This window comes from Diabrotica virgifera, chromosome 10 (assembly GCF_917563875.1).
Source record: "Diabrotica virgifera virgifera chromosome 10, PGI_DIABVI_V3a".
Lineage (NCBI taxonomy): Eukaryota > Metazoa > Arthropoda > Insecta > Coleoptera > Chrysomelidae > Diabrotica > Diabrotica virgifera.
This window is the reverse complement of record NC_065452.1, coordinates 105107380-105134743: the sequence shown is the minus strand read 5'-3', so window position 1 is coordinate 105134743 and position 27364 is coordinate 105107380. Positions and strand designations below refer to the sequence as shown.

At 35.0% G+C, this 27364-nt stretch overlaps 1 protein-coding gene across 8 annotated transcripts in view; it reads left to right on the top strand.

The window, feature by feature from the left end:
• LOC114339958 (DNA-binding protein Ewg) overlaps positions 1 to 27364 on the top strand; it is a 96880-nt gene that overhangs the window by 17191 nt on the left and 52325 nt on the right. For all 8 annotated transcript variants that reach the window (XM_050663627.1, XM_028290650.2, XM_050663628.1 and 5 more), the window contains exon 2: positions 8661 to 8889. In XM_050663627.1, the coding sequence (XP_050519584.1) occupies positions 8688 to 8889 (202 nt within the window). In that variant the 5' untranslated portion in view covers positions 8661 to 8687. The remainder of the gene's footprint in view (positions 1 to 8660; positions 8890 to 27364) is intronic.

Sequence of the window (27364 nt, the reverse complement as noted above, 5' to 3'; positions counted from 1 at the left end):
GCTGTATACCATATAATACAAAAAAACGAATAAAGTCCTTTATATTATAAGGTCTATATTTAAAATCCCTAAAAAGGGCTACATCACAGGACTAGTTTTCGATTGGTTGACCAATCATCATCAGTGCTTTCCTAAAATGAATATAACCTTATAAAATGGTGCAAAGGTTTTAAAATTTTGACTACGGTTAAAAAAGTTGTACGTTATACTCACGTGATCTTACGTGCTAACCACCAAAATATTTGTAATTATGTAATACAGGGTGTCTGCGTAACTTGGAACCATATGGGAAACTTTTTTAATATCAATTTTACGAAAAAAAGTCATTCTTTATAAAGTGCTCTGCATAGTCTAAAACCTAAGATGCAATTATCAGATATCAAATTTTGTCAACAGTATACGAGGTATGTCAAAGAATATGAATTTCGCTCAAGAGCAAACTACCTTTATATTTCAAAATATCAAAAAATTTTATTATGAAAAATTATTTGTAATTAAAAACCATATTCAAATATGCAATAACAGCCTTCTACTTGAAAAAAAAAATTCTGGAATTTTCGTAAATTACCGATTCCGAACATCATTTTTATTTATTAGACTTTAACATTTTATGTATTATACATTTTTGAAATCAGTACAAAGAGGAGAATTCAAATATAAAATAAAAAAGGGAGTAGTATTTAATTTAAAAAAAAAATAAGGGATGATACGGGGGGTGATAGAGTGCTTTCCCGGTAAGCTTAAATATGGCATAATGTCTCCTTCAAGTATTATTTGACGTGCTTTTGCGTTTTTTCTAAAAATCAGTAATTTAAAAATTATTTAAGGTGGATAGTTTTATCTGAAGAGCACTGTGACTCTCACATATAATAGAAATTGCTCCACAAATCAGAAAGGAAGTTTTTTCTGATAATGAAAAGAAATAAGATAGCAGCCCACATCGTTTCATGTATGGTCAGCTAAAGCATCCACCAAGATTAAAATCTCGTGGAAATTTCATGAGTTCCATGGCTCTTGTGTAAATTACTACTGAACAACTTCAGGTTTGTAGAAAAAAGAAAAACTTTGTCTGCTGATGCAGTAGATCAAAAGAAAGAGATGAGCAATTTATCATTTACTCACTCTACATGAGATATACCAGATTGGCATCTTTTGATTTGGATTTGTTTTGAAGATAATAATAGCTACCAAGTACATGACTCTTTCCATGTAGGAATGAAACAATAATTGAAATGTCGTTTCTGGCGGGGAGAGTTGGAGGCCTTACCCCTGCTACATGCAGGCTGCGACTCAATTAAACCTACGTTTGTCTTCGACAAACCCTACAAAATCGCTACAAGATAACATAGCGAGTCAAACATGAAAATGTATTGCATATACACCGATGGTTCCAAAATGGAACAAGGTTCAGGATGTGGGATATACTCCAGATCACTGAATCTTAGTAATGGGGTATGGGCAAAATGCCAGCATAGTCCAGATTGAACTGGCTGGTTCATAGCCGCAAAAGAGATAATCGGGAAAGGTATAGCCGGTAAAACCATAATAATCTGCACAGACAGCAGACAAGAGCTGCTAACCCTGAATAGACCACGTGTCACATCAGGGTTAGTAATGGGATGTGATGAGTCACTACCTCAAGCTTCATATGGTAATAACATCATCCTGAGCTGGGATAAAGGACACAATGGAAATAAAGGCAACTGCATTGCTGTCCAGCTAGCTAGGAAAGCAGGAAGTCTACGACTTAAAGCCGATACCGCACTGCAGGATGCTAGGTGGTGGCTTGGAGGGTGGATTGTAAAGGTGGATGGTGGAGGGTCGCTGCATCCTGGACGCAGTGAAAGAGTGAAATGAAGTCAGAAGTCAGTATCCAACTGACTGCTGAGGAACCGTTTGTTTAATTTGTTACGTTACATTTGGTTTGTTTTTTTAGCATATCGTCATATTAGAGGTAAAACTTACTCACTAAACTTTTCAGAAAGTGGAGAAAAATCGACTTAAAGGCAAAAATTGCTTTTTAAATTCACCTGACTTGAATATTGGATTTTTTTTTAATGCAACTGCAAAGAATAAAAATGAAACAGATATTTTAAGCCATGTTTCGTCACATAGTGGGTCTGCTGGGTCCCAAATTGCCTTTCTTTTATACACAGCACTTATTACGCTTTCCTCCATAGCGAGGCTACCCGGATGGATTATCAAACACGACTGATTAGGTGGATAGACGCCTGGCGGACCACCGGATGGTTAGATGGTAGTGGGAGGGCACTGCGGCTACCGTCGTTGTATTATTCGTGGTATAAGTAGCTGGATGGTCGCCAGGCAGGTATCTACCATCCACCATCCTACCAAACTTCCTGCAGTGCGGCATCGGCCTAAGGGCCTGGTGATCTTTTTGGCTGGTCAACTACAATAATTACGGAAATTACCAAATGTCGCTCCCACATGCAAACCGTGAAAAGGTGGGAAGGAGGGCCAGGACATTAGGTAACACTAAGAAACCTTGGGAAGTCAGCATCAGAAAATACTTGGAAATGACCAGGAAAAACTTACGCTTCACAGTTTGTTTTTTAACTGGCTCTTTAGACCGGCCTGTATCGTCATCCCCGCTAGCGAAATTATTCCGATTCGATTTTTTTACACAAACTTACTCAAAAAAGGTTCTTATAACATATCCACGGGATGCCGGGCGGTGCCGTGGTCGAAAAATTGTTAAAACAATTTTTTTTAAACAAATTCACAAAAATAATTTTTTCATTTCGAACAATTTTTTTTAGATAATTTGGGTCATTCTGAACAAAAAAGGTCTCTTGTAATTTTTTTCTAAAATTAATTGTTGTCGAGTTATATGCGATTAAAATTTTGAAAAATGCGAAAATAGCCATTTTCAAGACTTAATAACTCGATTAAAAATTATTATTATGAAATTCAAAAACTGACCAAATCAAGTTTCAAACCCCTTCTTCAAGGTCATGAAGAGATTTTTGTCATTATTTTATTACAAAGCTGTTATTTTTAATTATTAACAATTAGCGCTATAGTCCAGTATGTATCGTCGCCCCCTTTAGTGAAATTATTCCGATTCGATTTTTTGCACAAACTTACTCAAAAAGAGGTCCTTATAACATATCCACAGGATGCCGGGCCGTGCCGTGGTCGAAAAATTGTTTTAAACAATTTTTTTTAACAAATTCACAAAAATAATTTTTTCACTTCGAACCAATGTTTTTTAGATAATTTGGGACATTCTGAGCAAAAAAGGTCTCTTGTGATTTTTCTCTAAAATTGATTGTTGTCGAGTTAAACGCGATTTAAAATTTGAAAAATGGGAAAGTGCCCATATAGACAAGGCGAAAACGGCGGGTTCGTTGGAAGAAATATTCCCATGAGATTTTTTTGCATAATCACATTCGTGAGACACCCCAGAATAAGGTTCAAGAAGTCGCCCACGCGAAAAGTGGTCCAATTTTTTTTAACAATTTTTTTTAAATCAAATTGCAAAAATCAGTATTTTTAGCAGGGACAATTTTTTTTAGGTTTTTTGGACTATTCTGGATAAAAAAGGTCTCTTGTAATTTTTCTTTAAAATTGATCGTGTTCGAGTTATAAGCAATTTTAAATTTGAAAAACGCGAAAATGGCCATTTTTAAGACTTAATAACTCGGTTAAAGATTATTATTATGAAAGTCAGAAAGTGACTAAATCAAATTTAAAGCCCCCCCCCCCCCTTCATGATCCTGAAGAAATTTGTGTCATTAATTTATTACTTAGCTGTTATTTTTATTTATTAGTAATGAGCGGTAAGATCGTATTGACGCGGCTGTAAATGTGAGTGCGAGTGAGATGCGCCATTGGACTGCCTGAATGGCATCTCTTTCGCACTCATCATGGACGGCCGCCTAATACGTGCATGGCGCTCATTATTTTTACTTAAAAATAACAGCTTAGTAATCAAATAATGACAAAAATTTCTTCAGGATCTTGTAGGGGGGGGGGGGGGCTTTAAACTTTGATTTAGTCACTTTCTGACTTTCATACTAATAACTTTTAACTGAGTTAAGCCTTGAAAATCGCCATTTTTCGTTTTTTCAATTTTAAAATGCTTTTACCTCGAAAACTATTAACTTTGAGAAAAATTATAACAGACATTTTTAACTAGAATAGTCCAAAAAACCTAAAAAAAATTTGTCCGGGCCAAAAAAAATGATTTTTGCAATTTGATTAAAAAAATTGTTAAAAAAAATTTGGACCACTTTTCGCGAGGGCGACTTCTTGAACCTTATTCTGGGGTGTCTCACGAATGTGATTGTGCAAAAAAATCTCATGGGAGTATTTTCTCCAAAGAACCCGCCGTTTTCGCTTTGTCTAATATAACTCAACAATAATCAGTTTTAGAGAAAAATCACAAGAGACCTTTTTCGCTCAGAATAACCCAAATTATCTAAAAAAAATCGTTAGCAATGAAAAAATATTTTTTTTGAATTTGCTTAAAACAATTGTTTAAACAATTTTTCGACCACGGCACCACCCGCACCCTGTGGATGTGTTATAAGGACTTATTTTTGAGTAAGTTTGTGCAAAAAAATCTAATCGAAATAGTTTCGCTAACGGGGGTGACGATACAATTGGACTATAGCGCTAATTGTTAATAATTAAAAATAGCAGCTTTGTAATAAAATAATGACAAAAATCTCTTCAGGACCTTCAAGAAGGGGTTTGAAACTTGATTTGGTCACTTTTTGAATTTCATAATAATAATTTTTAATCGAGTTAATCCCTTGAAGTCCCATGGCTATTTTCGCATTTTTCAAATTTTTAATCGCCTATAACTCGACAACAATCAATTTTAGAGAAAAATTACAAGATACCTTTTTTGCTCAGAATGACCCAAATTATCTAAAAAAAGTATTGTTTGAAATAAAAAAAATATTTTTGTGAATTTGTTTAAAAAAATTGTTTAAACAATTTTTTGACCACGGCACCGCCCGGCACCCTGTGGATATGTTATAAGGACCTCTTTTTGATTAAGTTTGTGCAAAAAAATCGAATCTGAATAATTTCGCTAGCGGGGCGACGATACAGCTCGGTCTAATTGTCAACTAAGCAAACACCTCTACACACACCTCTATGCAGGAAGTGTGAACGAGAGGACGAAACTGTCGAGCATGTACTATGTGAATGTCCGCAGGTATCGTCAGTACGAGAGCCCTGGCCTACACCTGCCAACATAAGAGAGATGTCCCCTGGTGATTTGCTCGCCTTCCTGGAAATGGCAGGATGGACAATGACCTAAGGAAGACAGCTCCCTGGGTGGATGCACAATGGGTCAATTGTGGCCTAAGTGCTGTGGGACTTGACTCGCCCTCTCTACTCCTGAGATAGAGATGACTCTTTCCATTTTCCTTAACTCATGTTTCTCGATATCGAGATGTGGCTGACTCATTTTTTGGTCATTATCGTGAGATCAGTTTTTTAAACGCTTTTATTTAGTTCAATAGTTTGCGTCAAATCTTTAGACGTTAATTTGACTGCCTTTTCCCCAATGCAAATGAATGAAAATTTGCAGACATATGCATTTGTGGGAACAATACACGAAGTCAATAATTTTTTTTTATGTTTATTACTTGTTTAAATAATAAAAAACGATTTTAATGGAAAATGCTTAAATTCTCTTGTTTTTTACAATGTAAAAACTTGAAACTTTTACGGATTGGTACAGCGAATGATATGTATGAACAATACATAATTTCACTTTTTACGTTAATTGTTTACGTTATGCTTCATTAATAAACAATAAAGTTTCAAATTTTTTGCCGATTCCGACTACTTTTCATGTTAGTACATCATATGCTTTATACATATGTTAATAAACATGATGATATATTTTAATGTTTGAAAAGTGTAAGACTAAAAAGTAAAAAGTAAAAAAATATGAAAAAAAAATTTAAGAAACGCTTTTCTTTAGTTACGAGTGACTAAAATTAAAAATATTATAAAAAAAATCAACTAAAAAGCAAAAAATAAAAAAAATTGAAAAAATCTAACACATTCGTTAAAGAAAAGCGTGGGGCGAAAACCATTTAATTCGATGAAGACGCGCCACGCTTTTCTTTGACGAATGTGTTAGATTTTTTCAATTTATTTTATTTTTTGCTTTTTAGTTGATTTTTTTTATAATATTTTTAATTTTAGTCACTCGTAACTAAAGAAAAGCGTTTCTTAAAAAATTTTTTTCATATTTTTTTTTCTTTATTATTGCTTATCGTGCATCTTACAATTCAATAATATAGTACTTCAACTCTAACTTTTCGCATGCATGAAATTATTCACAAATTACTTTTTATATTAGGTCTCTTTTTAACTCACAGAAACTAGTATCGCAAAATTAAGCCACTTTTCCATAGAAATCACAATAGGTTAAACAAGGATAAACATTACAGAATGTCTTTGATAGCTTATGAATTTTAACGTTTATAATTTTCAATGACAGTGACAGTTTATTGGTTTATTTGCATTTATTGTTAATTTGGTTTTATAAATCAATAAAGTTTTATTTATTTATCAATAAAGTCTACTTGGTTTTAAATTTATATAAAATAAATATAATATTTCATTTAAATAAAAGAAGAGTTGCCATACCTACTGACTTTTGGATCCCCAGACAAAGACGAGTATTAGTAATATCGTAGTGTTGATAACTCAATTTGTGAAAAATTTGCACTTGTATCACTGTTTCGCCAAAGGTACGATATAGATATTAAAAATATTAATAATTTATTTATGTAATTCACTCGAGAGTTTTGTATTTCTCAACCTTAGGTAATATTAAATCTTAACAATATTAACTTTTTTGTTGTGATTCTTTTTACCATTACCGTATACCGTTCTATATTTAGCTTTATAGGTCTTATATTTTATGTTTAATGTTGAGACCATCAATATCCTCAATAGCGAAAAAGATTAAACACTTCACAATAAAGTAACTTTATAAAATACGTTCACGTGATAATAGCCATTTCCTAATTATTACCACTGACACTCTGACAGTACTTATCAATGATCTGCAAGTCGACGTACGTTTTACTTTATTGTTTGATTTAACTTGTTTGAAAATGAATTGTGACGCATGGGAAAAGTTAGAGTGGACGAACTATATGAAATTTTTAACGCGTTCCGTTGTGTCCACCTTTAATCCCAATTTACCTAATGGTACTTTCTTGTATAAGGTGTAGTTTTCAGTGTCTTTGATGTGCTTAATATAAACAACTTAACTAATAAAACTTAAAACTAAAATTAATATTATTACAAGAATTAATATTAAAATTAAACTCACCAGGCTTCTGGATTGAACCGTGTCGATATTCTCTTGGTCAAGTTTTCGACGTCCTTTCTCACGTCATCTTCAGGGCTTCCGGTGTCTCAGTCTCTTGCGCCCCCAGACACTACCACTGGTCACTAGGCCGGGCCGAAAAAGGGCAAACAAAAATTTTTTGGGAAATTTTGAACGGGCTACTAAAAAAAAGTTGTGTATGGTAGTCCTTGTACCAAATATAGGCCGAATTAAATTATTTTTGACCGGGCCCCCGGGGGCCTAAAAAAAATATTTTCTTTGTTTTATTTTTGGGGCGGGCTAATGGTTAAAATATTAATATCGATGCTACTACCTCGTTAAAAATTTTCATGATGATCTAAAAAAATTTAACCGGCCCCCAGGACTAAAAATATAAAAGAGGAGTAAACAATGCATATTTATTTACTATTTTTGGGCTGTGAACTGTGCAGCTCTTTGCTTGAATCAATATTTGGCACGAAAGGTTTTTACATTGAACCATTATGAACATATTTAACATTATTTCGTATATTCATTTAACCCAGAACTCACCACGATGAGGTAGCTGCACGGCGATTTCCACCCGCCCACCCTCCTAGGCGTAAGTTTTTTTCCCTGTCGACAATATTATTATTTTTTCCTTCGCTTAACAGTATAATATGACAACAAAAGCTTTTTTAAGAGCTCCAGGCATTTTTTTAACAAAATAAAAATTCTCCTTGGGGCCCGGTTAATTACTTTTAAACCGGCCCAAATTTGGTATAGGAATATATAAATACTAGTTTCAACTTTTAGCAACTAGCCTTGTACTTACAAGAATTTAAAAAAAAATTCGACCAAATAAAAAATATTTAAGGGCTAGGGGGCCCGGTTAATTATTTTTTAAACCGGCCCAAATTTGGTATAGGATTATATAGACACTAGTTCCAACTTCTGGCAACTAGCCGTGTAGAAAAATTTAATAAAAAATTTTTCGGCCCGGCCTACTGGTCACTGCAATAGTGTTACCCTGTTCGCTAGAGTAGCGCTTCGGTTGGCGCGAAGATTTTTGACAGCGGAATTTGGATTAATTTGAATATTAACTTTTGTAATAATATTGATTTTAGCTTTAAGTTACATTGTATTAACCGCGGAAACCTTTCCAAACAACTTAACTAATAATTTCAACGCACTCTGTTGCTATCTTACACTTCTGCTTTGCTGTTTGTGTTTTTTACCTGGATTGGGTTTTGATAATGTGATATAAAGAAAAGAAAGTTCCTAATTTCCCGAGATTTCTTTATCGGACTTTCATATTTACTGTGTATTTATTATAGTTTTATTTCAGGGGGCGTGTGTTCCATGGTACTGGTGAATGGTGTTGATAATGAATAATTCAAACGGGAATCAAAATACAGAACAAATTGCAATGGTCGTAGGTTCACCCGGTGGGATGTCTGTTGCTTCTGATGATGACGACAACTGTCCGTCATCACCAGGGTCAGCTTATGATGAAGGATCCGATCTTATGGCTGCGGCCATGGGAGATGAAGTTACCGCACAACTTGCTGCTGCAGGTAAGAGATTCAGTAACATTGAATCTATATATCGGCTTTTTCATGTAATTTAAAAACTTTGATTTAAATTAAGACTATTATAGATAAAACATTTATGTCACAGAACATTATATACATAAATAGACGGGACAGATTGATACAGTGTATCAAACTGCTTTACAAGCAAAATTGTGGATTTTTTTACCCGATACGGGATGATATTAGCTCTAGGTATACTTAAACGCGACATTGTAGCTAAACTGCCATATCCCAATAAAGTGCCAGGGAGTACCAGAAGGCTGGCATTTTATATTAAACTTTTAGACGAGGGCATTTAGCACAAAATAAATAAATTTTTAAATACAGCACCAGAGACTTGTAGTTTTTTGCATTATGTTCAGGATGGCGTCAGGAAAAAAGTCTACTATTCAAAAATGGGTGGAAATGCATAATTGCACTCTAAAGTGCATAAAATGCATCCAAAATTGCATAAATATAAACATAAAGTCTAAATAAGTATACTAAGGAACAAAATTTATTACTTTAGGGGTTTTTGGGGTCACTGAATATGATTACGCCATCAGAACTGACCACCGGATCACCTGGTGTCCAAGGTCAGTGCAAGAGACCTCATCTTCTGGAGTTTCGATGGTTATCGACATTAAATCGATGCAAACGGATTACTTACGAATTTTAGAGGTCACTAAGTACTGATATGCCATCAGAATTGACCTCCGGAGTACCTGGTACCCAGGGTCGCTACTAAGGCACGTCATCTTCTGGAGTTTCGAGCGATTTCGACACTAAATTGATGCAACTGGACTGTTCGGGGGGTTTTTGAGGTGGTTAAACACAAATATGCCATCAGAACAGATTTCTGGATCACCCCGTGCCCAAGGTCACTGCAATGGACATCATCTTCTAGACTTTCGAGGGCTTTCGGTATTAAATTGGTACAAACGGATTACTCGGGGGGTTTTTGAGGTCGCCAAACACGAATATGCCATCAGAATAGACCACCGGATTACCTGGTGCCCAAGGTCACTGCAGGGGACGTCATCTTCTGGAGTTTGGAGTGCTTTCGGTATTAAATTGATGCAAACGGATTACGTACGGGTTTTTGGGGTCGATAAACACGAATATGCCATCAGAATTGCATTCCGGAGTATCTGGTGCCCAGGATCGCTACTAAGGCACGTAATCTTCTGGAGTTTCGAGTGTTTTCGGCATTAAGTTGATGTAAACGAATTACTTACTGGTTTTTTGGGATCGGTAAACACGAATATGCCATCAGAACTAAACTCCGGAGTACCTGGTGCCCAGGGTCGCTACTAGGACACGTCATCTTCTGGGGATTCGAGAGTTTTCGGCATGCAAATGGATTACTGGAGGGTTTTTGAGGTCTCTAAAGACGAGTATGCCATCAGAACCGAAACCCTGTGCACCTGGTGCCCAAGGTAACTGCAAGAGACGTGTCATCTTTTGAAGTTTTGGGGGATTTCGGCATTAAATTGATGAAAATGGATTAGTCGGGGGGTTTTTAAAGTCGTTAACAAGAACATGCGATCAAAACAGACCATCGTAGCACCTGGTGTTGGCGGTCACTGCAAGGGGCGTCATCCTCTGGGCGAGGTTTTTCGGTACTATTTTGACGCAAACCGATTACTTATAGGTTTTTGGGGTTGCTGAATACGAATATGCCATCAGAACAAACACCGGATCAGTTGGTGCCTAGGGCACGCCATCGTCTGGAGTTTCGAAACTTTTCGGTACTAAATTGAATCAAACGGATTAGTCGTGGCTTTTTGGGGTTGCTGAATACGAGTACGCCGTTAGAACACACACTTTAGAGTTTTCGGTACCAAATTCATGCAAACAAATTACTTTTGGGTTTTTGGGATTGTTAAACACGAGTATGACTTAGATGAAGGATTCTGAAGTACCTAGTGATTACGATGATCAATAATAACGCCAACGCATAATAACATTGTCCTATTAGAATATAGTAAATCGATCTGGTAATATATAAATTTATAGTATTATATTTTATTTAGTATAAATATTATATATATATATATATATATATATATATATATATATATATATATATATATATATATATACAGTCGGAAAAATGAAAGAATACCCATGAACGAACATATAAAACACGCTGTATTTTCCTGTCACCCTGTCACAAAGAAAATTGCCCAACGCAAGTGCATGTAATAATAATTATTATATGTAGTTGCGCTGGCCAATTTTTTGTGTGACACGGTGACAGGAAAATACAGCGTGTTTTATATGTTCGTTCATGGGTATTCTTTCATTTTTCCGACTGTATATATATATATATACATAAGTAAGACAATTGAATAGCACAGTGACGTCCCTTGCAGTGACCATGGTCACCAGGTGCTCCGTGGGTCTATTCTAATGGCTTATTCGTGTTTGGTGACCTAAAAAACCCCCCGAGTAATCCATTTACATCCATTTTATGCTGAAAACCCTCGAAACTCCAGAAAATGACGTGCCTTAGTAGCGATCCTGGACAACAGGTGCTCCGAAATTAAATTCTGATGACATATTCGTGATTAGCGACCCAGAAACCCGCAAGTAATCCGTTTGAATCAATTTAATACCGAAAGCCCTCGAAACTCCAGAAGATGACGTCCCTTGAAGTGAAATTGGGCACCAGGTGATCCGGTGGTCGGTTCTGATGGCATATTCATATTTAACGACTCAAAAACCCCCCGAGTAATCCATTTTCATCAACTTAATGCCGAAATCTCTCAATCTCCAGAAGAGGACGCCCCTTGCAGTGAGCTTGGGCTCCAGGTGCACAGGGAGTCGGTTTTGATGGCATATTCGTGTTTAGCGACTTCAAAAACCCGTAAGTAATTCGTTTGCATCAATTTGATACCAAAAGCCCTCGAAACTCCAGAAGATGACGTCCCTTACAATGGCCTTGGGCACCAGGTGATCCTAAGGTCTGTCCTGATGTCATCTTCGTATTTAACCACTTCAAAAAACCCCCGAGTAATGCATTTTTATCAATTTAATGCCGAAATCTCTCAAACTCCAAAAGAGGACGCCCCTTGTAGTGAGCTTGGGCTCCAGGTGCACAGAGAATAGGTTTTGATGGCATATTCGTGTTTAGCGACCTCAAAAACCTTAAGTAATCCGTTTGCATCAATTTGATACCGAAAGCCCCCGAAACTCCAGAAGATGACGTCCCTTACAGTGGCCTTGGGCACCAGGTGATCCCAAGGTCTGTCCTGATGGCATCTTCGTATTTAACCACCTCAAAAACCCCTCGAGTAGTCCAGTTACATCAATTTAGTGCCGAAATCCCTCGAAACTCCAGAAGATGACGTGTCTTAGTAGCGACCCTGGGCACCAGCTACTCCAGAGGTCAATTCTGATGGCATATTCGTATTTAGCGACTAATAAAACCCGTGAGTAATCCGTTTGCATCGATTTAATGCCGAAAACCATCGAAACTCCAGAAGATGATGTCTCTTGCCGTGACCTTGGGCACCAGGTGATCCGGGGGTCAGTTTTAATGGCGTACTCGTATTCAGTGACCCCAAAAACCCCCCAAATAATAAATTTTGTTCCTTAGTATACTGATTTTGACTTTATTTTTATATTTATGCAATTTTGGATGCATTTTATGCACTTTACAGTGCAATTATGCATTCCCACCCATTTTTGAATAGTAGACTCTTTTCCTCACGTCATCCTGAACATAATGCAAAAAACCGCAGGTCTCTAGGTGCTGTATTTAAAAATTTATTTATTCGGATGTTTTTAGTGCTAAATGCCCTGGTCTATTTCCTGTTTCGTTTATGATTTCGTTTAAGATTTACGAAAATGATCAATTTTATTATTATTTATGTTTCTCACCATTGGGGCAGACTGTTTGTTCCAAAGTGCCCCTCGACGAATCCAAACTGCCCCACCATGGGACACATTGGGCATTGGGAAAATGATGTATGTAATTGTATTTCAATTTTTTTCATAAAACATTTAAAAATTTATACCAATTTCATAAAAAATAATATCGTTAACATCATAGTAACTATTCCCATGTTTGCTTAAAAATCTATCGAATGACACTAAAGACGAACCACCCACTCCACCCATTGGAGGTGGTGTGGGGGTAACTTTGAAATCTTATATGGAAAATCCCCATTTGTTATTGCAGATTTGGATTGCTTACGTACAAATAAGCAACTTTTATTCGAGACATTTTTTCGAATTGTGGATAGATGGCTCTATAATCGGAAAAAACGATTTATCGTGATACCATAGGTAAATTATAGAAACGGTCTAATATCTCGAGAAATACACTTCCAAATAAAAGACCAAAAAATACGTGTTTAATATTTTTCAAGAACCTATTGAATAACATCAAACCGACCCTCCACTCCACCCCCTGGAGGTGGGGTGGGGGGTAACTTTAAAATCTTAAGTGGGAATCTCCATGTTGGATTCTTCATGAAAAAATAAGTAACATTTATTCGAAACATTTTTTATAATTGTTAATAGATGGCGCTAATAAATAATGTTTCTCCGATTATAGCGCCATCTATGCATAATTCGAAAAAATGTCTCGAATAAAAGTTACTTATTTTTAAGTAAGGAATCCAAATCTGTAATAAAAAATGGGGGCTCGTATTTATAATTTTAAAGTTACCCCCACCCCACTTCCAGGGGTGGAGTGTAGGGTCGTGTTTTATGTTATTCGATAGGTTCTTGAAAAATATTAAACACTTATTTTATGGTTTTTTATTTGGAAGTGTATCTCTCCAGATATTAGACCGTTTCTATAATTTATCTATGGTGTCACGAAGAAATTATTTTTTCCAAATATAGCGCCATCTATCCCCAATTCTAAAAAATGTCTCGATTAAAAGTTGCTTACTTTTACGTAAGCAATCTAAATCTGCAACAACAAATGGGGTTTCTATTTTAGATTTTAAAGTTACCACCCCACCTCCAGGGGGTGGAGTGGGAGGTCGTGATTAGTGTCATTATATAGATTTTTGAAAAATATTGAACACCTATTTTTCAGTTTTTCGATTCAATTTTCATTTCGCGAATTATTCGATCGTCCCGCGAATTATTCGATCGTCCCAGGCGACGAGCTCCACCCTGGGCATCAGGTACCTCGGAGACCATCGCCGTCATGAAATTCGTGTTCAGTGACCTCCAAAAACTCCATGTATAAAAATTAAACTCATTTCCGTCAATATTTCATGACCTCTAAATTTTTTATTTTCCATCTCTTCGAGATGCACTTTAGAGATGCTTTTTTCATGCACACAATTTTTTGCCGGAGATCAATTTAGTTCACAAAATTGCCTGACAATTCATCTTACTGCACAAAATTCCTAGGTTTAATACTTCGTTGCCTCGTCTAGACGAAGCAACGAAGCACTAAAAAGCCCAAAACCTAGGAATTTTGTGCAGTAAGATGAATCTTCATGCAACTTTTTGCATTTGATTCGAGAGAGTGGCAGGCAATTTTGTGAACTAAATTGATCTCCGGCAAAAATTTTTGTGCATAAGAAAATGCATTTTCAAAGTGCATCTCGAAGAGATGGAGAATGAAAAACTCAGGAAATATTGACGGAAATGAGTTCAATTTTTATACTTGGGGGCTTTGGAGATCACTGAACACGACTTTTATGACGGCATTGGTCTCCGTGGTATCTGGTGCCCAGGGTGGAACTCGTCGCCTGGGACGATCGAATAATTCGCGGGACGAACAAATACTTAGTTAAATGAAGATTGGATCGAAAAACTGAAAAATACGTGTTCAATATTTTTTAAAAATCTATCGAATGACACTAAACACGTCCCCCCACTCCACCCACTGGAGGTGGGGTGGGGGTAACTTTAAAATCTTAAATGGAAACCACCATTTGTTATTGCAGATTTGGATTGCTCACATAAAAATAAGCAACTTTTATTCGAATTTTATTTGAATTGTGGACAGATGGCGCCATAAAACATTTATCGTGATACCATAGGTAAATTATAGAAACGGTCTAATATCTGGAGAAATACACTTCCAAATAAAAAACCAAAAAATACGTCATATTTATGTCCTTTATTTACTTTCTTCTATATTCGTCGTCTCTGTGTTTATATATTTTAAAAGCCAGAGATAAGCAGTTTCTTAACGAAAAGTCTTGGATTTAAAATATTGTTTATTACATATTTTTATTTCAGTTATTTTAATTGTTTAAGGGGGTCGTCTAGTGTCTAGGCGGTATTTTTAACGCTTTGTTGGGAATGTTTTTTTTTTTTAGAAAAGGATTTAAATAAAATAATCTAATCATTTTTATATCATATTTATTAACATTTTAACAAACTTTATGAATTTTTTAAAGTCGATATAGTGTTTTTTTTTAATTACATCAGCCAACAGGGACACATATAAAAAAAAAGTTTCTCAACTGCTGCCATGATTTTGGCTGTTCTGCTTATCTGAAATCAAAAAATCAAACACCATTTGAATTGTGAGACTTCAGGCTCTACATGGAACTAAAATAAAGTCGGTATTTCAAAAAATAATTGTTTTGCACACTTAAAAAAAAATTCAATTTTTCCACTTTTTTGGGAGTCTATTTAGCTATTAAAAAAAATCTAACAAAGCAATCTCAATTATTTTAGTTCACTGTATAGCTATATATGTTATAAAGATACTGTGAAAATTTGAGCAAAATCGGTTCAATAGTTTTTGAAATTTTATGGCAGCAAATTGAAAAAAAAAACGTGTTTCGAGAAAAACGCTTTTGAAAGTTGATAATAAATAAATGATCTCACCATCAATCTGCTATACCTGGACCATACAGTTCACCTTCTTCTTCAAAAAAGTCCTGCAAAGCCGTTTTATGTTCTCTCTTTAAAACCCGGGCTACTTTTGCGAAATCGCTCAAGCGTCTCTCTGAATGGTCGATGCGAGAACTGTCACGTGACAGCGCTGACACGCCCCGCTGAGCGAGCTCCCGTGCTATCCGTATACCTGCTCCGATATACGGTTGTAACTTTTAAACCACTTTCAATTTCGAAAAATCCTTTTACCCACGTCTTCTACACATATTTTAGATAAGATTTATGCAAAAAAAAAATAAATCGATTTTTTTCACCCGAGACACTAGACGACCCCCTTAAATGTAGTAAACTTTGTATCTAAGGCTTTTCGTCGTCTTCCTCGTTTTACGAAAGATGTCGCTGATTTGCGTCTCAAAGGTGGAATCATTGCATCGCGGTGTTTTCCCTTAAATATGCAGGCTGTTGATATTTGATTTAGAGTTGTGACTGCATAGCTCCACTGAGGACGCATAAGATACAGAAATATCTATCTGGAGATGGTGGTCCAACTCTGAAGCAAATAAAAACAAAAACTGCCTTTTCCTTCAAAAAATACGTGTTTAATATTTTTCAAGAACCTATCGAATAAACAGGGCCGTCTTTTGTCAGAAGATTATATAGGTTATAGGTACGCTAAAATTAAAACTAATTATGTTTACTTTATTTATACAGGGTGGGCCAAAGAAAACAGTCCACCTCGATATTTGGCAGTAGTTATTAGATTTTAAGGAAATGCCGAAAAGGTCAATTTTTATTTTTAAATTACAATTTTTTGATATACATTTCATACTAGTGACGTCATCCATCTGGGCATGATGGCATAATCGACGATTTTTTTAAATGGGAATAGGGGTCGTGTGTGGTAGCTCATTTGAAAGGATGTTCAATTCTCTATTCAGCAATATAAACTTTAATATCTTTATTTATACAGGGTTGGACAAAAAAAGAATTTTTGAATTAAATTAACTGGTAGAAAAAGAAGAATCTAAGTAATTTATTTAACTTAAAATACATTCTATTGCTGTTAGAAAATAGAAAAGCATGTTTATTTGGCAAATACACATTGCTTTTCGCTTAAATTAAATGTTCAAACTGCCAAGAGGTAGCTGGGAAGTTGTTTGTGATTTCATTTAAGCGAAAAGAAATGTTTATTTGTGAAATAAACATTTTTTTCTATTTTCTGACAGCAGTACAATGTATTTTGAGTTAAATAAATTACATACATTCTTCTTTTTGCGTCAATTAATTAATTCAAAAAATATTTTTTTGGTCACCCTGTATAAATAATGATGTTAATGTTTGTATTACTGAATAGGGAATTGAACACCCCTTTTAAATGAGTTACGCACGACCTCTATTCCCATTTAAAAAAATGATCGATTACGTCATCAGATGGATGACGTCACCAGTATGAAATATGTGCCAAAAAATTGCAATATAAAAATAAGAATCGAAATATTTCTGCATTTCCTTAAACTCTAATAACTACTGCCAAATATCGAGGTGGACTGTTTTCTTTGGCCCACCTTGTATATTAAAAAACATGGTTTCAGTATTCAAAAAAGATCAATCTTATAAACTATACCATATTTTTTAAAGTATATCCAAGTCAACTTTTCTAGCTTTTAAGTTGGCAAAAGTTTTTATTGCTTCGGTGATATCTATTTTTACTTGCTTTTCTATAGGTACCTACTTATTAAAGCCAATTATTTTTGATCAATTTAAGTTTAGAAAAAGACCTTTCTCCTTCAGCTATTTATCTGGAAGTGTTAAATATATCCTTAAACATGTTGAAATATTTAGGAAACGGAGAGTAAATTATTTTAGAATATATATAACTTAAAATATCGAGTGGAGTTGTGTCTTTTTAAATAATATTTTTAAAATTTATAATTTTAAAAAATATTGGTAACAGGTCTCATGGAATACATCTTCACCATTTATATCAGATCTATCTCCAAGCGCTAGTTTTTTTTTGTAAATTTAAACATTGTGTTGTTTTTTAAGTTTTCTTCGGAGTTTCTCCAAAACAATATACTTTCCATAAAAGAAAAATTATAAATTTCAAATCTTACAAGATGGTGATTCATTGTCACTCGACATTCAATATTGGTCAAAATAGTATAGGCGTCACCTTTTTGAAATTATTGTCGGAATAATCTAAATGGGTTTCATATTTCATTTCCATATCGTAGGTGTAGAAAGCATTAAAATACACAAAAGTGTATTTCTCGAGATATTAGACCGTTTCTATAATTTTACCTATACTATCACAATAAATGGTTTTTTCCGATTATAGCGCCATCTATACAAAATTCGAAAAAGTGTCTCGAATAAAAGTTACTTATTTTTATGTGAGTGCGGCAACCTTAGGTGCCTATAAAATGGCTACAGCCTGAAGGTCCCGACATATGTGAATAAGTGCACCGTTGCTCTTTACAGTATTCGGAGGGGTCGGGGTCGGTAGATAACAAAATTAAAGAAAATTGGAAAGAAAACGAAGAAGAAAACGAAAAGTTGGACGCCAACCTACCTGCGTAGGATTTTACCTTACCTTACCTTACCTTACCTTGTGGATACAATTGAACAGGAACTAACTGATAGCCAAATTACTCTGTAAAATTATCTGAAATGTAGGTGGATTAAATAAAAAATAAAAAAAATAAAGATAATAAAAAAATGACAATCGTAAAAAAATGACAATTATTCGAAATTTATTTTATAAAAAAGTCTTAACAATAATATAGCAAAGAAACAAAAAAAAATGTCAGCACTTTAGGTTTTATGTAGGTAGGTACCTGAGATGCTGAGCTCAACAAATTATAGATATTATTAATGATATAAATGAAACATAAACTAAATACTCAGACGTTATCATTTTTTTATACGAATCTAGCACCAAAATAAAAGGTTTTTGTTCTGTACTTATTGGAACAGTCTACCCACTTTAACTGATAAAATTTAGCAATATCTATGAAACGCTCAGTCTAAAAAAATCGCGTATAACCACCAAACTATTTTTGAGATAAAGTCAAGTCAAAATTGTTACCTGAGATATGGCACTTTACTTAACCACTTTCCAAATAAATAATATGTTCATGCAAACGTACTGCTACTAAAAGCCTCCACGGTACGGTAACTGACAAACTGACAAAACATTGGGCTTACAGTGTAGACTGATCCATCCTTTGCACAACCTCCAACAAAGATTTGCTTGTCTTTAAAACAAAAATCAACACCAACCAATACTCTCCTCCACTCAATAACCAGAATACTCTTTCTAAATGATCCAGATCATCCACTGTACGACATTTACTTATTTTTCTATAAAAATTGACCAAAAACTTCCACCATCAAAACTGAAAGGCCTCTCGCCTTTTTTTTTTTAACGTCCTAAGTGACAGTCTTGTTCTCGGCGTCCCGGTAAGTTTGGTTGCATAAGCAGTAGTGTATTTTCTGAGAATAATACACTGCTACATGAGTAATCCAAATCTGCAATAACAAATGGGGGTTTCCAATTAAGATGGAATGGGGTGGAATGGGGGGACGTGTTTAGTGTCATTCGATAGATTTTTAAAAAATATTGAACACGTATTTTTCAGTTTTTCGATCCAATCTTTGTTTCGAGAATTATTCGATCGTCCCGCGAATTATTTGATTATCCTAAGCGAGGAGTTCCGCCCTGGGCACCAGGTACCTCGGAGACCATCGCCGTCATGAAATTAGTACTCTTTCCATCTCTTCGAGATGCATTTGAAAATGCATTTTCTCATGCACAAACATTTTTGCCGGAGATAAATTTAGTTCACAAAATTGCCTGACACTCTTGAATCGAATGCAAAAAGTTGCATGACGATTTATCTTACTGCACAAAATTCCTAGGTTTAATGCTTCGTTGTCTCGCCTAATAGAAGAATGGGCAAACGTACTTCAACAGGATATCGACAATCTTATTTTGTCTGTGAGAGACAGATGTAGAGCCATATCAAACCAGGGTGGACGCCATACTGTGTATTAATTTTGTTTTTTCCTATTACGACTATATTTTGTGATAACCTTTTTTTAATGGAGTTCTCGATATTTTTGACATTTCTTAAAGGTGTTCTGGTTATTTTTGACATTTAAAAAAATTTTGTTGTATATTAAATACTACTGATCACTACAGATCGATTATTATTTATTAAAAATAGTTAAAGAAGAAATTACGTCTCTTTTTAAAAACATCCCTAGACTTTTCCGATGTGTACCTACATGTTTCATTGGTGAACACGATTGTCCTGTGTCCGGCTGGAACACAGGACACACTTTTTGAATACCATGTAAATAATCTAGCAGCAATTTTTTTATATCGTGATTTTCTGTTAAAATGCGATGATCTGTTGTAGTTTTTTTGTCCTTTCAAAAACCTAAATTACGAATTTCTGTTCTTGACGTTTCAATAGTTCCTGATTAACCACGTTGACCAGTAAATTTTTAATGTAAGCGATCAATAATTGTTGGTGCTATTTTCTCCGTTATGTGAAAATTAACGATAGTGCGACGAAGTAAACTCTAATCAAATGCATCCATTTTAATTTTTGATGCCCTCGTTTGTGTTGTAAATCTGTTACCGATTGTCCCTTTATTGCTTCATTTCATGTAAATTTTAAAATATTACAAATTGCTAACTAAACTGATAAGATTGGTTAAGACTACAATGCGTAAAGTTGTTTGCAAAGTCGAAATACAGAGCGAACAATCACAGCCGTTTAAAACGCATGTAGGGCTGCGACAGGGAGATGCGCTAGCGTGTCTAATTTTCAACATAGCTCTGGAAAAGGCGGTCAGAGATGCCCTAGTAGACAACAGAGGAAATATTTTAAATAAATCATCCCAAATTTTGGCATATGCAGATAATGCGGACCTAGTTGCCCGCACAACACGCAAGCTAGGAGAAATAGCTATACCGCCTTCTCAAATGCCTAAAAAATATGGGCCTGCAAGTAACGAGGAGAAAACTAAGATTATGGCCATCAACACCCAACAATAGAGCCAGAAGCATCGGTCACCAATTCACGGTTGATAACTCTACCTTTGAAGTGATGGACAAATTCACATAATTAGACTCCCCGATCACCAGGGAGAACGTCATGACGGGGAAGAAATCAAGTGAAGGATAATTCTAGCAAACAAATACTATTTTGGACTGCGTAGACATATGAGAAGCAGAAACTTAGCCAAAAAACAAAAATAACCATATACAAAACCCTTATACAACCAGTGTTGACATATGGATCGGAGACATGGACTATCTCCAAGGCAGATGAAAACCTTCTGCTTATATTTGAACGAAGGACTCTGAGAGGAATATTCGGTGGCATCAGTGAAAATGGTGTTTGGAGGTACAACTACGAGGTATACCACAGAGATATATTTCGTGGTAAAGACGTAGTATCTCTTGTAGGAATAGGAAGACTAAGATGGGCAGGACATCTAGCAAGATCACAGCAGAACAACTCTCCTAGAAGAATCCTTATGTCACAACCTGTGGGAAGTAGAAATAGGGTTAGGCCAAAACTCAGATGTAAGGATGGTGTAGATGAGGATGGGAGAAAAATAGGCGCAGCAAACTGGCAATGGATAGGACTGACTGGCGTAATAGACTTGGGAAGGTCGAGGTTCTTATAGGACTGTAGCACCATGCACCATTGATGATGATGACAAATTGCTAAATGCCTTTGAACTTGTTGTTTTCGCACATTTTTTGTACATTTTGTCAGTTTTTACATTTGAATTATTTATCTTTTCCAAACAATTTAGTCAATCAATGGCCAATATTCAAAAAACTCTTGACAGCGCACAAGTCAGTTGAAAATTCAACACCGCACAAGTCGTTGGTCTACATACTATTTTGTGTATGACTTTTTACTCATAAATTATTATCGTTTTTCTCGCGAATTTTTGATTTTTCTTGTTCCAAAGAAAATTACTAAAAATGCAGAATAAAAAAAACGAACTGATAGTCGAACTTATGTTTTTACGATTAATAATAGTCGTTACCAATTATTTAAAAATATTTGCTTTCTTGGCATTAAGAATTGGTTTGAAAGATAGTGGTTGACGAAAACTGACTGTGAAATGCCTCCAGACTTGGTCAGCTCTATAAGTAGTTGAAGCGCTCCCAAATAAACTGGTGAACATGAACCTTTAGAAAAGTTCTTAGCTGACCTCCCAAAGGTGCTATCCCATTACTGCTATGCCAGTCTATCTATCTAATCAGCCCTAAACATCCATCCTTGGATATAGGCCTCCTCCTCTTTCTTCCATGCCTCTTTATCTTGGGAAATTTGTATCCATTTTGACCCATTGTGTTTCTTCAGGTCATCTGACCATCGCATCTGTGGCCTTTCCCTTTTTCGTTTGTGGTTCCACGGTCTCCAATGTATAATCGTCTTAGTCCATCTTTCATCCTTGGCTATGCCAGTACTTCATGAAAATATCTAGAACTAGTTTTCCCAAATATGACAGTTATACAAAAAGTATAGAGGTTTGAATCTTTTTTGTCCGAAGAATGATCTGACCTTTGCTGACCATAAGACGGGGTACATTACTGATAAAGAATAAGATCAACAATGAATAACCATTTTCAATTTCGTTGCAAAACGAAAATACAGCCGAACCATATTCCAGTCCAATCAGAGAGTGCATCAAGCACCCCTACCGGTTTCGAAACTTATTAGTCTCTCAGCAGGAGGCACATATGCTGCTCTCTCTGACCCAACCAGGACAAACCCCAGCGTGCAGTCCCGGATTGCAACGAACGAAATGGCATAGATGCCCTAGCGGCAACTGCTACAACAAGATTAAGTTCTCACTCTAATGGTATATAAAACAACATAATGCTATTCTACACCCCACCAGAATGAAAACAATGGGAACCTTCTCTGGTTACACCTCCGAGGCTTCTACAATATGCAAGCCATGCGGATGCTGAGACTAAGGAAGATGAGAGAATTCTAGTCTAGTCTCAGCATCCGTGAAATGGAATTTATTAAAATTTAATAATATATTATTAACATAGTTTCTTATAAATAATTTATTTATTTATTCTTTAATTATTGCCAATGTGCTAATTAAATACGCCAATCATATAAAGCGATAGGCACTATATAGTGGGACACGCCGCCGCGGCGACTTAAGGGTCGAGTAGACGAGCCTACTTAACAATTAAAAACAACGGTCTAAATTGAAATAAGCCCCGATTGCTCATCAGAATCTTGAAATTGAATGTTTAAACTTCAATTTAGGTACTTGACAACCTCAAAAATAATAATTTACACATGAGTTTTCAAGCTTCGAAAATGATTATTTTTTGTTTAAGATGACCCCAAAAATGCTAAGAACATATCTTCGAGGGCAAAAAGATGATGTTTTAAATTTGTCAAAAAAGTTGTTAAAACAAAAAAAAAAGAATATTTTTTTAACAAGAATTCGCAAATAAACGGAATCGGAATAACCGGACACAGGTAGCATTCAATCCGGGCCCCGCAAGTGTCATAGGTTTGCGAAACGGACCCTCAGGGAACATAATTGGTGACCCCTGCTATAGCGGATCTGTTGAGCTTTACCCCACTAATCAATCTATGGTATGGTCACAGTATGGTATTAACAACTACTATTCTCAACTGTACCGGGTGTCCCAATAAGAATGGCTCTCGGCCATATCTCAGGAACCGTTTATAGTAGAGCTTTGAAATAAAAAAAATTTATAACAAAAGTTGCCTCAGGAAAAGCCTGGAAATTATTTTCATAATTGTGGGTCCACCGCTAGAGGGCGTAATTGGATATAAAAAATAAAAAAATCTAAATTTTACAAAATTTTCCTAATGAAGGGGCACTGGAAATCCGATTATTGTATTCTTCATCAAATTCTGCGCATATTTGATTTAACAAGTTTAACTCTACCTTAGCAAATAAGAGGTGGGGGTGAGTGGGAACCTTGTTACGAAAAAATGGCTGTAAGTCCGGTTCTGCTAAATCAAATTTTGAAAACTGGGTCTTGTTGAAGACAGCTGTTTTTCTTCAATGTAAGCGTGATAATTTTTAACCATCCTAATAAGTAATAAGCCAGCTGGGAGGCGTTATTTAACTTTTTTCAGAAATCTAGTTTTCTTTGGAAAATATTAAATACAAGTATGCATTTTTAATCATACTTTATAAAATTAGATTAAATTAGCAATAGAATAGCGAAAACCGCATGTCGATACCTTTTTTCTATCCCAAGATATCTCGAGAAACGTGTAAATTATATACATAACTGTTACTATCACCGGTAAACTAAGTTAATGAAAAGTAGTGTGCTGTGGAAAAAAACAAAATAACATTTTCCAGATGTCAACGTATAAAAATATAATTAATTAAAACAACAATATAAAGAGAAACAATACTATTAAAATTAAATATAACACAGAACAAAAAGAACTACTTAGTGACGACCTAAATATTCAAATTGTTGCCCATCATACACTACTCTAGAATACATTATCCAGATAATACTAAACGCCATTCAAAGCATATCGAGAGCAGAAATTGAGACTGCTGTTCAATCTACTCTTGAAAGAGTAAATGTATGCAACGAAAATGATGGGCAAAAATTTGAACGTTTATGTCATCACTAAATAGTTGTTTTTATTTCTTTGTAATAGGGCTTTTCAACGCTTCTCATTTGTTTCGAGCCTCTGTCTTATGCCGTATAATCCGTGTATAATATTAATATACGAGATATGAACGAGGCTCGAAACAAATGAGAAGCGTTGAAAAGACCTAATATACGTTGACAGCTGGAAAATGTTTCTTTGTTGTTTCCATAGCACACTACTTTTAATGAATTTCGTTTACCGGTGACAGTAACAGTTATGTTTTTAAATTTACACGTTTTGTAAGATATCTCGAGATAGAAAAAAGGTATTAACATGCGGTTTTCGCTATTCTGTTGCTAATTTTGTCTAATTTTGTAATATGGTATTAAAAATGCATGTTTGTATTTAATATTTTCCAAGGAACACTAGATTTCTGAAAAAAATTAAGTAACGCCTTCTAGCTGGCATATTACTCAGTAAGTTGCTTCGAAATCATAACTTTTACATTAACGAACAAGATCTGTCTTCAACAAGACCAAGTTTGCAAAATTTGATTAAGCAGAACCGGACTCACAGCCAGTTTTTCATAACAAGGTTCCCACTCACCCCCACACCTCTTATTTCCAAAGGTAAACCTAAACTTGTCAAATCAAATATGCGTAGAATTTTATGAAGAATACGACGATCGGATTTCCAGTGCCCCTTCATTAGGAAAATTTTGTAAAATTTAGATTTTTTCATTTTTGATATTCAATTACGCCCTCTAGCGGTGGTCCCACAATTATGAAAATAATTTCCAGGCTTTTCCTGAGGCAACTTTTGTTATAAAATTTTTTATTTCAAAGCTCTACTATAAACGGTTCCTGAGATATGGCCGAGAGCCATTCTTATTGGGACACCCGGTACACTTAGACCATTGTCCACTTGAAAATTTTTAAACCGGTACTGTCTGATCCATGTAAAGAGTTCAGAATTTGTGTATTTGTCAGTATTTATGAAAACCTGTACAGAATATTTGCTTATTTGCTAGTATTCAACGGCGGAACCAGTATGATCCTAAGAGGGGAGGGGTTACAACTACTGGAGGGTCTCTGGGGGTATGGAATAGTAATGGTGTTAAGCATATAGAGCTCAAAGTACATTCCAATGAGGGGAGTTATAACCCCCAAAACCCCCACCCGGTTACGCCACTGCTAGTATTGTCACTAGCTATTTATTTTTGCGCGAATAGAAAGTTAACATAAATATTGGTATAATTTCAAAAATTCAAGAACATACTATTGCACCATATCTAGTGATCCAGAAAATCTAGATTATGAAGAATTAATCTTGGAACACCGGTACTCAATAGGTTCGAAGGTTTTGTTGTACTCAGTACGGTAGATTATGGGCGGGGTCGTTCGTAGAACTGAGAAACAAAAGAACGAATACGAAACATCATAAAAGAAACAATGAAGAGAACAACTCCTAAAAAGACAATGCAGCCACTGTTTTTAAATATTTGAATCACAAAAAATACAGAATGAGATATTTACAAAACAAAGAGATTTATCATCTTAAATAAAAAATGGCAAAATTCACTATATCAAACTATATTCAAAAATATACACATTCCATACATACCAAAAAATAGTTGTTATCATAGCAAATGAAATAGTGAATTATCATATCAATTATATCAAATGAGGAGAGTCTAATTGCAAAACTCACATTCTCCACTTTTTTCAAATATGACTTTTTAATCGATTCCAGCTGTACATGTTAAACTACATAATTTGTACTATAGGATGATAACCAAAACTAACAATATGCCATATAAAATCAAGTACAAAACCAAGGGTCATTTCCAAAACTCACATTTTCGACAATCAAAGGCACGCATTTCGGTCACATAGTCACATGACGCATGTGTTTACAACATTGTGTGGTTGGATATTATACAAGATGTACTAGATACTACAGTAGTGAGTTGCTCTTGATATTTTAGTTATATATATATATATATATATATATATATATATATATATATTTTTTTACCAATGTTTCTTAGGTTTAGGTTCATAAAAAAAGCTTGTCTATGATGTTATGACCATATTTATTGATATATTATCCGACGTTTCGGCAGGAAATCCATGCCTTTTTCAAGGATTGACTAAAACAACATTTATTGAAAGCTACAATACAATTTAAAAGAAAATCAACTTACCATGCAATCGTAAATTTAGTTTTGAAACAAGTACACAAATAGACGTCACAATTAAAACAATGTTAAAATGTTAAAGCATAGGAACGGACCCACTAAGTCATTGCGTTAAGAGAGTAATGAACTGTGTCAAAAATTATTATGGTGTTTATTGATGTTTGATTTTATGTTAAGTCAAAATAGTTGTCTTCGTCTCATAGGCGTGCTGAAATATTATATAGTTAATTTTAGATTAAGTTGAAATATACCCTATTAAGGTTTTTGACATCCCGTTTATCATTGACAGCTTTGTTATTTTTTTTTTTTTTTTTTTTTATGAACCTAAACCTAAGAAACATTGGTAAAAAAATATATCAAGGTTCAAGAATTAAACTCAAACTATATATATATATATATATATATATATATATATATATATATATATATATATAGTGACTACACCCCGATATGGGGCTAAGTCGCGTAAGCTTTCTAGATCCTATTTCTTAGGAGGATCAGTCCCTTTTGCTTATGTTATCTTCTTAACGATTTCTCTCCATTTTTTCCTATCTCTAGTTTTTCCCCGCCATTCTCTGACTCCTGCGTTTTTTAAGTCTTCTTCAACTTCTTGCAACCACTTTGATCTTGGTCTTCCTCTTTTCTTTCTTCCTCCTGGATTCCATTCTATCATAGCATATGTCACTGCTTCATCTCCTGCCCGCCAGATGTGACCTAACCATCTAACTCTGCATTGCTTTATTTTGGTCACGATATCTTCTTTTAGTACTTTCTTAATCTCTGCATTTGTTCG